This window comes from Mastomys coucha, unplaced genomic scaffold (genome assembly GCF_008632895.1).
Source record: "Mastomys coucha isolate ucsf_1 unplaced genomic scaffold, UCSF_Mcou_1 pScaffold1, whole genome shotgun sequence".
In the NCBI taxonomy this organism is placed as follows: domain Eukaryota; kingdom Metazoa; phylum Chordata; class Mammalia; order Rodentia; family Muridae; genus Mastomys; species Mastomys coucha.
Window position 1 is genome coordinate 86,529,212 of NW_022196891.1, and position 12,745 is coordinate 86,541,956.

General features: G+C 44.3%; 1 protein-coding gene and 1 long non-coding RNA gene across 4 annotated transcripts in view; one reads left to right on the forward strand and one right to left on the reverse strand.

The window, feature by feature from the left end:
* Kcnk2 (potassium two pore domain channel subfamily K member 2) overlaps nucleotides 1–8,812 on the reverse strand; it is a 200,359-nt gene extending 191,547 nt beyond the window's left edge. Inside the window, exon 1 of the mRNA XM_031338419.1 lies at nucleotides 8,102–8,812. Coding sequence (XP_031194279.1) covers nucleotides 8,102–8,135 — 34 coding nt within the window. The 5' untranslated portion in view covers nucleotides 8,136–8,812. The remainder of the gene's footprint in view (nucleotides 1–8,101) is intronic.
* The window catches only part of LOC116068627, a 52,092-nt gene that overhangs the window by 15,801 nt on the left and 23,546 nt on the right, over nucleotides 1–12,745 (forward strand). For all 3 annotated transcript variants that reach the window (XR_004109641.1, XR_004109640.1, XR_004109642.1), the window contains exon 2: nucleotides 11,083–11,254. This is a non-coding gene — a long non-coding RNA (uncharacterized LOC116068627). The remainder of the gene's footprint in view (nucleotides 1–11,082; nucleotides 11,255–12,745) is intronic.

The window sequence follows — 12,745 nt, forward strand, 5'->3', positions numbered from 1 at the left end:
TCTCTCTCTCTCTCTCTCTCCCTCTCTCTCTCTCTCAATTCCATATGGCCCTGTATAGGGTGGAGAGGGATATGCCAAATGGACATGGCCTTATCAATGTATAGAAATATTTATAGGTAGGTTTCTTTTTCTATAAACAAGGAGGTAAGAGTGGGCAATGTTGCTGAACAGATGCATTTTCTCAAGTCCCCTCATGTTTGAACAGGTATACTAGCCAATCTGCTTATTTGAGGCAAGTGAATTTTATCAGTCACATGTTCCATTTGTATTAATTATACATTTTCAAGATTACTACCCTTTTGATGGAACAGCATTTCCCCTTGCTAATGATTGGCTTCTCTCTATTAATTTAAACTGACCCTGCAGTTGCCATTAGTGTGGTCTGAGACTCCTGTAAGAAGATTTGTGAGATATTTTTAGAAGTCATTAATTGCCTGACTCCATTCAACAAAAAGGCAGTGGAAGCAAAGGAAATGTCACACCAATCTCTCTCGTGCCCACATATGAAAACAAAACAAAACAAACAAAAAAAACCCCAGCTAACTTTAACCCATCAACGTACAAAACATAAACATGCTTCAAAGACATCTGAAGCCATGTGAACACACAGGACTTGTTAAAGATTCAAAATTCAGTTAATATACCTGACTATACTAATAAACCATAGGAAACAAAATAAATCATATAATCATAAGAGTGATATTGTGAAAAAATAAGATCAATCATAATAAATCTCTTAGCAAATTCGGGGTAGACCAGGATTTTTTCCAGTCCAATAAAACATGTCTACATAAACCTCTAACTAACTCCATGTCTAAGGATAAAAGTTATTGATCTATACTACTAAAATGAGAAACGTTGATTCCCCATGCTCCTGTTCACAGGGTAGTGAAGCCCCTCGCAGGTGCACTAAGGTAAGTAAAGACATGGCAGCCGGACTCTGGGAAGGAAGACAGAAAAGACACAGTGAAGTTCTATATTAAAAATAACCTAAGTCACACCTTAAAAGAAGCCACTAGGAGTTAAGAAATAGAGCCACCCATCGGGAGCATGTCAGCCGGTGTATCAAAATCAACCCAACATAGTTATGTGTTGTCGATGAGTACTGGAGATGGAAGCTTTAGAGAACTGAATTAGGCAGAGTTCTCTAGAGTCCCAGGACTTATAGAATGTCTCTATACTAAGGGAATTTATTGTAATGACTTACAGCCTGTAGTCCAACTAACCCAACAATGGGCAGCTGTGAATGGAGAGTCCAGGAATCTAGTAGTCGCCCAGTCCCACGAGTCCAGTTGTTTCATCTGGCCTTCTGTATAAACTGGAATCCTGAAGAAGTAGGTTCCAACAGACTGGCAAGTGAGTGCAAGTAGGCAAAGAAGAATGAATCTTTCTTCTTCCAATGTCCCCATGGAGGCCTCCAGCAGATATGTGTGGCCCAGATTAAAGGTGTGTACCACCACACCAGGATTTGGAACTTACTTTGTCCCAGGCTGGTCTTGAACTCAGAGATCTGCTTGCCCCAGTCTCCTGAGATTAAAGGCATGGGCTTCAGTTTTTCATGGCTACTAAGCCTCAAGATCTCCATGTCAAGATCTGGGTAAGAAGCCTGTGTCTTTCAGCCTCAAGATCTGAATCACAGATGTGCCCCCATTTCTGGGTTTAGTTCGTTCCCCGATGTAGTCAAGCTGACAACCAGGAATAGCCACCACAAGAGCCATTTACAACAGTCCTAAAAAGTTGCATGTTCAGGTGCAAATCTAACAAATTCAGTATGCAGAAGGAGGAAGCCATAAAACACCGATGATGGAAGAGCTAACCGTGTGTAAGAGGAAGCTTAACATTTCTGGGATGCCACTTCTCCCAAAACTGATGTGACCCTAACATTTACGCCAGCCAATAGCCCCACAGGGTGTGTGTAAATAAGATAAGTCAATTCAAAAACTTCATGGAAATTGGCTGTGGGGATGGCTCAGTGATGAAAGCATTTACAGCAGACACACGAGGGAGGGTAGAGGGAGGACCCCAGATGCCACTCAGTGCCATGTGGGTCTAGCAGCCTGTCTGCCATCCCAGCCTCCTATGGTGGAGTTGGTATCCTCACGGAAAGCTGTCTTAGCAAGGCTAGCCATACGAGCACACTCTGGGTTTGACTGAGAGACCCTGCCTCGGTGCACAAGGTATAAGGGTGATAGAGAATGATTCCCATTCATGTATACACATGCTACAATGCTACACACACACACACACACACACACACACACACACACACACACATACACATACACACACACACATACACACACACATACACACACACACACACACACATACACACACACATACACACACATACACACACACACATACACACACACATACACACACATACACACACACACATACACACACACACATACACACAAATACAAACATGCATACACTCCTACTCATATATACACAAAGAGGAAAGACATAGAATGGCAAATAATTTGAAAACTAATTTTGAGAAAAAGAATAAGATGACTCACATTGCATGATTTCAGAACTAATTCTAAAGCTGCATTAAGCAAGAAAATACAGTATTATAGAAATCATACACAGCAGGACATGGCCTGGAAAAGCTCTCAGAAGAATGGCAACTTGATTGGTAGCACAGAGGAAATTCTGTGTGTGGGGGGGGGGGGGGGGGGGGGGGGGGTGCGCGCGCGCGCACGCATGTGCATGTATATGGGGGTGTATTGTGGGTGTATGCATGTATATGAGGGTGTATGTATGTTTGTGTGAGTGTGGGTATATGCAGATGTGTGAATGTGTGTGTGTGCTTACATGTGTGTTTGTGTGTGTGTGTGTGTGTGTGTGTGTGTGTGTGTGTAAAACTTTTATCCATACTTCACTTCTACCACAAAAAACTAACTCAAAGTAGTTCATGGACCTATGTGTAGGTGTATAAACTAAGTGTAAATATAAAATTATAATTACAGATATTCTAAGAGCACCAAATAAAAATTTCCTAACTTTGGACCAGGAAAATAATTTGCATAATGCACTAAAGACATGCCCCGCAATGAGAAAACGCATATCAACTGTACTTCACCGAAACTACACATTTTTTCTCAAGGATAGTCAGTTAAAGCATAAGGCAGCCAAGAAAACAACCTGTGCATCTGGCGGCTTACTTGTATTTTCAACTTTGTGAGAACTCTCCAATAAAAACCCCACAGAAATGCAGGCTATTTTTTAATAGGCAAAGATTTGAATTGGAATTTCCAGGATAATAAAAGATATTCGGGCTTCATGTGAGCTTACAAGATGATAACACAGTGTCACAACCTTGTAAAGTGTTCTTAGAAGTGTAGCTACTTTGTCTTTTAGCTCTTCTGATGTGAGTGGCCTTTTAAGCACCTCTCTCTGTGTCTGTGTCTGTCTCTCTCTCTCTCTCTCTCTCTCTCTCTCTCTCTCACACACACACACACACACACACACACACACACACATACACACACACACACACACACACACGGAGTGAGAGAGAGACACAGAGAGAGACAGAGAGAGATAGACAGAGAGAGACATCTGATGTGAGTGGCCTTTTAAGCACCTCTCTCTGTCTCTGTCTCTGTCTCTGTGTCTGTGTCTGTCTCTGTCTCTCTCCCTCTCTCACACACACACACACACACACGGAGTGAGAGAGAGACACAGAAAGAGACAGAGAGAGATAGACAGAGAGATACTGAGAGAGACAGAGTGAGTTAGGTGCTTAAAGTTATCAGGAAGTCTATGACATGAGCCTCAGAATCTAACCCTGTGAGAGGCAGTTGATCAGCGTCTGAGGAGCTGTGGGGCAGGGAGCTAGCTGCGGCTGTCACTGCTCACTTAAGACACGATCACAGAAACGTGCTTACTATATGTCCAAATCCATGCCATGACACCCTTGAGGAAAGACAGCCAAGGCTCCATTGCAAGGATCCCGTCCTTAGTGAGTACCACAGAATGTCTCCTCTCTCCTCATGAGGTACCAATCACAAATCAAAATACAATGCTACCCAAGTCAGACCTCAGGGACCAAGCTCATTGGGCTTACTTCTAGAGCACAGAAGAGGGGTTGCCTAGAGAAGCACAGATGGTCCCAAGGCGAGACTTCAGCTCAAATGCATGGTAGCATCTCCACACTGCACAGGCAGAGGCTCAACCTCCCCAGCCGACATCCTCCAGAATTTCCTGAGATTTCACAGGCAATTGGCAGCCTTGCACACAAACGGCTGGGAGGAGCACGGGAGTCTTTCTACTTCCTCCGTAGTCAGTCAACGAGTCTGATGGCTATGTACGCTTGCACACAAGCTTGCACACGAGCAGGCCATAGTGATAAAGATGGCAGCTGCTTTGCTTGGAGGCTATGGACCAGAGGAATTGTAAAACAAGAAACAAATGAATAGACACAGAAACTTTGCAACGCCCTTGTGTAAAGGAGACACTCAGCCATGGCTGAACCCGGTTACACTCCATCGGCTTTCTTGCCTGATGGGGTGGGCCGGTGAATGGTGTACCATACCACAAAGTTAGTTCATTAGTATTCAAGTTCAAGATTCCTAGTAATGTGTGAGAGCAGGAGATGAAGGAGGTACTCCTGAGTACAAGCCAGAGATGATCACGAATCCATTAAATAAATCCCACAGCGTGCCGAGTTTCACTGCTTCCTACCCAGACTTCTGCTTCATGTCTGCATTTATATACCCCGTGCAGGAGAGGAGGTATAGTCCCCATTCCCACAATAGGGATGAGAAAGAAAAAAAAAAAACGAGCTCAGAAATGCTGAGGTTTGTGGGAAATAAAATGATACTACACGGATTCGAGGCCACATTTTAAGGGCCGTGCCCAAATGCCAGGGATGTTCCTCATTGAACATTCTAACTGCTGGGTTATTTCCTATCTGGGATGTGGAATCTTAGGCGGCAACACAAGAATTCTGGTCCTGCCCAAATGCTTTGCACGTGTGCTTGAAACAAGTAGACACAATAAATCAAATCATCAAAATACGTTACCCACAGAAATCTTTGGTTTTTGCAGGCACTGTGGAAAGATGAAATAGAAGACACTTTTAGCCCTTGGGTTTGCAGAAGGTCACTTCTGCTGAGAATATCTGCTACACTGGCTTTCCTAAGAGGAGTAGGCAGGCTACGTGCACACATCGAAAGGAGAAACGATTTGCAAGGTCTTACCAGCATCAAGGGCCATAAACAAACGGATTTGGACCCTCACCTTGAAAATGGCAGGAAAAAGCCCTCATTGCTTATAATTCACCTCCTTACTCACTTTATTGGGTTCACTAGGTTTTTGAAGAAAGGTCCTGCCTTGTGGTCTGAGCTGTTTTAGAGCCAGAGATGGTTACCTCTGCCCCTCAAGAGTTAAAAGGAGGGGCTTGAACCACCACACCTGACTGTACTTATTGTACTTTAAGCTTCCATTCGATATGATGTGCATGTCGGCTGACCAGTACTCAGAAAACAGAGATTTCTATCAGCTTGCATCATAAGCTAATGTTCAGTACCATCAAAGCATCGGAGCTAATAGCTTGGATGATCAGACCTCAAATGTTAAAGTTTCCTGAAATCCGTGTAACTTAAACATCCTATCACACACTTGCTATATGTCAGACAACCAACGCAGTGATCTAAGTTTAACCATGACAGGTATAAGAAGTCAGATTTATTAACTCATTTTATATATAAGATGCTAGAAATAGCATTTAGGAAAATTTTCCAAAACCTTAGCATTTACAAGTGGTGGGTCTGGAATTCTAACTCCTGGTTAGTTGCCTTGACTCAAAATATCTGACTCTCCTTCTTTTACACCCACAACCCCCAGGGGTAGACACTCACCCCTCCTAGTACTATAGACATTGTGTGGTTCTGCCTATGTATCGTCTTCTGACACCATATCGCTGCCTGGAAAAATCAAAACGAGCTGCAGAAAACATCAAGTTGTCACCTGCTGCACATAAGCATCCCTCGACGTTAGACTACTAAAAGCATCCCTTGATACTAGATTGCTCCCACAGACATCTCTTGATGGTATGCTGTTCCCACAAGCATCCCTAGATGCTGGACTGCTCCCATTGGCATACTGTGATGCTAGAGTGCTTCCAGAGGCATCTCCTGATGCTAGAGTGCTGCATTACGTCCACTTTCTCCAGTGAAAGACAACCCCCAGTTCTACTGTCATTTTGTTTAGTGTGAATGAGATTAGCTTTCACTAGAGAGCCAAGACTGGCTTTGAACTCCTGTTCCTGTCTCCCAGGTAGAATCTTCAGAGCCATGGTCACTGTGCCGCCCCCTCCCTTGCTCTTCTCTCCTGTGACAGCCCTAGTGCTCTCTCCCCTTTTCCTCACAGAGGGGAAGCAGTGTTAGAACCTGTTGAACGTTGCATCATTTCTTGATTGAGGTCCCAGAAGTCTGTATAACAATTCCAGATGACTGCAGCCTGAAAAAGTACTAATTCCTAAAAGAACTGCCAGATTATTGCTATGGACCATCTTACTCTTGTTAGCATGTCTACCTGGTAACAGGACCTGTGAAATCCACACCTAAGTTGACTGAACTGTTGAAGGGATAACTTAAGCCTAGCCATTTTTTATATATGATGTTATTTACCCATGTTATAATTTAAGCTTACCACAAAGCTACATGTAATTCTCCCAAAGCATTTTATCTTACTGATGACTGTGGCTAAGTCGTCAGTGTGTTATGGCTGTTGTCAGATCCTACCCCAAGGACCCCACCACCACTTCTAACACAGACACAACACTTTTCTTGCCTATTTGTGGTAGGGAAGGCCAAGTATGCTAGAGAGAAAACCAGAGTGCTAGAAGACATTGTGAAGGTGGTAAGTGCAGAGCTGAGGTCACAGCTCTCCTCTACGTTCTCTCGTCACTCCATGGTCCTTTAATCCATTCATCTCTCCATTTCTTTTCATGCACCTTACACCCGAAAGATGATCAGTCTAGTGGAGACCATGGCCAGCATCTCAATGTCAGCAAAGGGAGGTTCCAACACACAGACCTAACCCGTGGTCCAGCACACAGGCAGGCGTCGGGACCTTACATACTGAACTGGAATCTATGCTACGCGATCATACTAGGTTGCTCCCAGGAGACGCCCTTCCAAAGAGATAATAAATCAAGAGAGAGCCGAAGTGGCAATGAACTCAAAATTTGACTTTTAAAGGAACCCCTTACTGAAAAAAAAAAAGGCAATACAATGTGATTCCATGATTATATAATCCTTTGGAACATACAATGCAATCACACTCATGAATGAATTTACGGAGTGGATCGAGATAGCTCTTCCTGTTCACTCAGCATTTGAAGCGTTCTACCGTATCTATACCTATCTACTCTGTTATAGACTCTAAGAGTAGGACTTGATGTAATATCTGTGCAGAGCTCATGTTGATAGGCTTGGCTCACATTTCTAAGGGCACATCAATCCACTGAGACACAAGAAGTCTTAATCTCAGGATGGCTTGTTGAACACTGTGGACATAAACTTGGGAATCATAAAAGAAATCCAGGTATCAGTTCTAAAGAAGTCTACTTTACCCAGGGACACTCTCTCCTTGCCCAGCCCCAGATTCTAAATGTCTCTTTCCCCATAGGAAGACAGGATAAGCAAACTTAACAGTTACTCAGAAAATAGTTCAGGTTCTCTCTAAATCTTGATAGCATTGCTCGAATCTCTCTACACGTTCATGTTTTGATTACAGGATTAGCCCACATGAAATCAAAGTAATAAACTATCAGCATGAAGATTCCGTGTGATTTATAGACATACGTTGATGGATTACGCATTGCCAGAGTAACACACTGCACAGTAAAGCTCCTATGACATGCCTGCTATACAGGGCTCTCCTAAACCAACCTGCAGTTTCTTCCAGTGAAAGGTGTTCCAGCATCGAATGCTCTGCTGGAACCACCAAAGGAGTTTAATTATATACTAGCCTGTAAACAAAGAACCTGCATCGAACACTCACTCAGAGATCTATTCAGCATGCCCCAAATGTTTTTAAAAAAACAAACAAGATACTTGAATCTAACAAAGATACTCACAGTAGACGCTCCTTTTCGCCCGTGGGTTCATCATCTGGGGGTGTTTTCATCAGGACTTGTCATGCTTTTGATCTTTAACACTGTTCTTCCTCCAAGGTTTCTTGTCCGTAATGTCCAAAACAGAGTCACTTGTCCTAACAAGCCACCGTCCCATACTGTTTCTTACTCGTGTGTGAATGTTACCCTGTAGATCAATTTCCTGTCCAAAAACACTCAAAATGAACAAATGCTGCTCTGTGCAAGCGGAATGTGCTACTCAAGTACTCTGGTTTTGCAGTTTAGTCCAGGAAGAAAACCCTGATTAAAATGAGGAATCATATCCCAGTTGTTCCAAGGAACTTAAAAGACAGACGCGCCTTCTTCATGAATGGGCTTATCAAAGTTGCTAGCTCTGTTTGTTCTTACTAGCTTGCGGCGGCCGCACTGTTTACACACAAATCATCCGTGTGCCTTGTGCAACTTAAAGACCCACTCGATAGCCCAGCAGCACGAGCACAAGCTATATTTTCAAATCAGGCTTCGTGGGCTTTGAAGTTCATAATGCTTTCCGTTCCTGAAAGGACAAAGAGATCTCTCCATGGTCAAAGTTTGTTTTTAAGCTCATGTGCTTGCTAAGCGCAGTGGCAAGCAAGCAAGCAGCCGTTCTGTGCCTGGCGTACTATGGCTGGAACCTATTAACACAAACAGATGAACCGCTGGCCTCAGTCCATACGGGCTTTTACTTGATTTTTTTTTTCACCTTATCTAAATTGCATTGATTGTCTTTTCTTTCTTTCTTTCTTTCTTTCTTTCTTTCTTTCTTTCTTTGTCCTTCTCTCTCTTTATTACATTAAGGATGCTATCAGTTTTATGACCTGGTTTGTTTTCAGTGGGTTGGGATAGAGAGAAAAGGGGAGAGGGGGAAATTGGAGCAAAGTTTCAAGGGCTGTTTGCTGAGATAAGAAAGCGATTAAATCAGGGTAGAGAGACATTCAGAAAAGGGACAGCAAACTTCAAGAAGTATCCGAGAGTGTGGAGAGTGCGGAGCAAAGGGGACAGTTGGAAGAGGGTGCGGGAGAGGGGAGAGAGAGGCCCCCCGACTATCAGCAGTAACTCTTAACATGTTTTCTTCCTGTTGGGAAGGAAAACCACTCTGGTTTGCATAACCCCCTACCAGTCTGCTCAAACCACCCAAATCAGCCTGCATGTCATCCATACCAGACCCAGACTGTGGAAACACATGGCTCTTCGGCTAAAGCCGTAAGAAAACACAGCTGAGCAGGGAGTACAAGGTGGTGGGGTGACCCTGAGGTAGCCCAAGCTGTGTTGTGGAGTTTCCAGCCCAGATCTTAAGTATCTGGGCTCACAACGGCACTGTGTGATCCTATGCCTTAAATGTTGGTGAGAACTAACCTCAACCTTCCAATAGGGAGAGACGATTCATGCCATCAAAATTGTGGAAGAAAAAAAATTAAAAAACAAACAAACTAAGCAAACGAACAAACAAAAAAAATTGTGCAAGAGACACGTTTTTTGCTCCCCTGTGAACAAAGTCCCTCCTGTGTACCCACTCTGTGTGCACACCATGCATAACATGCTACCTCGGCTGGATTTTCAGCAAGCGTCGCCTGAACTCTGCTCCCTGGACACTATTTGCTAGATGACACTGACTCATGGTAGAGTTGCCTGTGCAGAGGGGACGGGAAAGGAAATGTCACATGAGCTTCTTGGAAAAGGCTTCCTGCACGCCTGTGTCGAGGAACACGTCAGAGAAGCATCAGACAGTTTGGTGCTGACATGCAGAGGTAGCGTTGCTTTAAATGAGCACCTACGCATGGGCCAGTCGGTGGGAAAGCAGCACCCCATGGCGGTGTGTTCGTGTTTTATATTCACACGTGAAACGGCTAGCAGAGGGATAAGGATGTTGGTGAGGACGGGCGAAAGCTCCTAGAACACAAGTCACTCTAGGAATAACAAATGGTTTGTAAACTAAGGGATAAGGCTTGTATTAGCCAGGGTTCTCTAGAGGAACAGAACTGACAGAATGAAGATGGATGGATGGATGGATGGATGGATGGATGGATGGATGGATGGATGGATGATGGATGGATGGATGGATGGATGGATGGATGGATGGATGGATGGATGGATTGATGGATCTATAGATACATAGATAACATAGGTACCTGGATACATAGGCAGGCAGGCAGGTAGACAGACAGATTGCTAGAGTGGCTTACAGACTTGATCCAGCTAGTCCAACAATAGCTGTCCACCAATGGAAAGTTCAAGAATCCAGTAATAGTTGTTCAGTCCACGAGGCTGGTCTTTGGCGTATACTGGAAGTCCACAGAACTAGACTCTACTGCCAGTGAAGGAATGGACTTGCCAGCAGGGGTGAATCAATGAACAAGTGCTTTCCTCTTTCTGGTCCTTTGTATAGGTAGCCACCGGAAGGTGCTGCCCAGATTTAAGGTGGATCTTCTCAGCTCAAAAAGATCTGGATTAAAGGGGGATCTTCCTAAATTTTTAAATTAAGAAAATTCCCTCACAGGTGCGCCCAGCTGCTTGGGTTTTAGTTAATTCCAGATGTGGTCAAGTAGACGACCAAGAGTAGACTCATAAAGATGAATCTAGAATTGGTGGAAGGTTCCTGCAGTATAGAAAGGGAATTGTATTTATAGTTGGGTAATATGGGGCCATTTCCACTTGCCAAGCTCCTGCAGTGCCCAAGGCAACATGAGAAGAACACAATTTTGTATTTAAGATAAAATTGCAGGTATGCACAGGGGCTGAGAGAGCAGTTTTCGATGGTTGGCCAACTGAAACAGGCTGATGTCGGAGTCCAGTTTGCATGAAAAGGTAGAGTCTGCCATACAAGAGATGGAAGTACTTCCAGGGCAGTGGAGAAGGGTCAAAGGGTAGGTTATTCCAAAGAAAATAGTACGTTGATTGCAGTAGGTAATTTGATCCCCATTCGTTTCCTTTCTTTAACCCTCTAGAGAGACAGAATGAGTCCTACCCACATCAGCATCTCAAGCATCACTAGCAAATCTCTACCTAACGGATTCATCAAACAACACTGACCCTGTGATCCTCAGCAAGGGGTGTGTGGGAACAACAGACTGCTCCAGCATATCCTGTTCTCTCTCCCAGCAAGGAGTCTTGTTCAAAGTAAGTCTGAACGTCAAGAATATTCCAAGTGTACTCCCTCCCTCCGCTTCTGCTTCTGCTGATGTTCAGCATCTCCTGAGTCAGGTGAATGGCATTTGAAAATCCTGGCACTGGAATACAAACCTCAAGTGCTCTTTGCTAGTTGGAGCCAAACCCAGACCTTCTCAGAGGCGTGAAAACACGCAGCCACGTCGGTTTGGCGTCCTTTCCTAGGGACGTTCTCCTCACTGGTGCTAGCCAGCACCACACAGGAGTCTTGCGACATGAGCCATCTCCACGGAATTTTAACTTCTGCCAAACACAAGAGGGATTGGAAATTTCGTGAGACTGGCTATTCTTAGGTTTCCATCCCCGGATTCCTGATGCACACGGGTGCAGTTAAGTATCTGTCAGGAATTGCCAACTCTCTGAGGTCCACGGATGCGCTCTCTTTCCACTTTCAGCTCAGTGCCGAGACCTCAAAGTGGCAGTAAATGCGAGGGTTGTTGGAAATATTTGCTGCACGCCAGTCGCAGATCCGCTGGCCTTTGTGTAAATGGCCTTAGAATGTCATTTGTAACACAAACATTGGGTTTGAATACCCACACTCAATTTTTAGAGGAGACTTTTTTTTTCTAGAAAGCAAATCAACCTATCCTAGAACAGCCCTTCAATTATTTTCTTGGTTTTTGCTTTCTTCCTTTTCTCTTTTTCTCCTTGGCAACTTCAAAATATATTTTTAAAAATCTATTTGGGGAGGAACCTGAGGAGATGGCTCGGTGGGTTAGCGTAAGCAAGAGGACCTGAGTTCAGCTCCCCAGCACCCATGTGAAAAAGCCAGACATAGCCCCAGGTCTCTGAAAGCCCAGTGCTGGTTGGGAGGACAGGGGTGGGGAGCAGAGGAAAGGAGGGGTGCTCGGACCCACCAGTCAGCTAATCTAGCCTAAAATTGGAAGGCTTGGGGTTCAGTGACAGGCCGTGTCTCAAGGGAGTAAGGCAGAGAGTGACAGTATGACGCAGCAAAACATCCCCCTCTGACCTCACAGGCATGGGCAAGCACATGCACAAACAAGTGTGCACAGCCAATGCACATACCACCCATATACACAAATGGAGCACACACACACACACATACATCCTGAGGTATAGTCATTTGTAGCTCCTTCTAGTTGCCTATTCTTCACAAGAAAAACATACATATTTTCTTAAAATTGCACTTCTGTGTATGAGTGTTTTGCCTGTACTTGCACCATGTGAAACCCCCTGAAATTAGAGGTGGCTGTGAGCCACCATATTGGTCCTCTGCAAGAGTAGGACATGCTCTTAACTGCTGAGCCACATCTCTGAAAGTATACCTTAAAAACAGGTACAGCTCCATGACCGGGGCCACTGAATCTGTTAACGAAGACTGCGGGGGCTGCGTCTGCTTCCCACTTCCGTGGCCTAAAGAACTGGCATTTTTCCACCAACAATATTTTTATTAAAAGCTTTTGAGAATTTTGTGGATGCTGC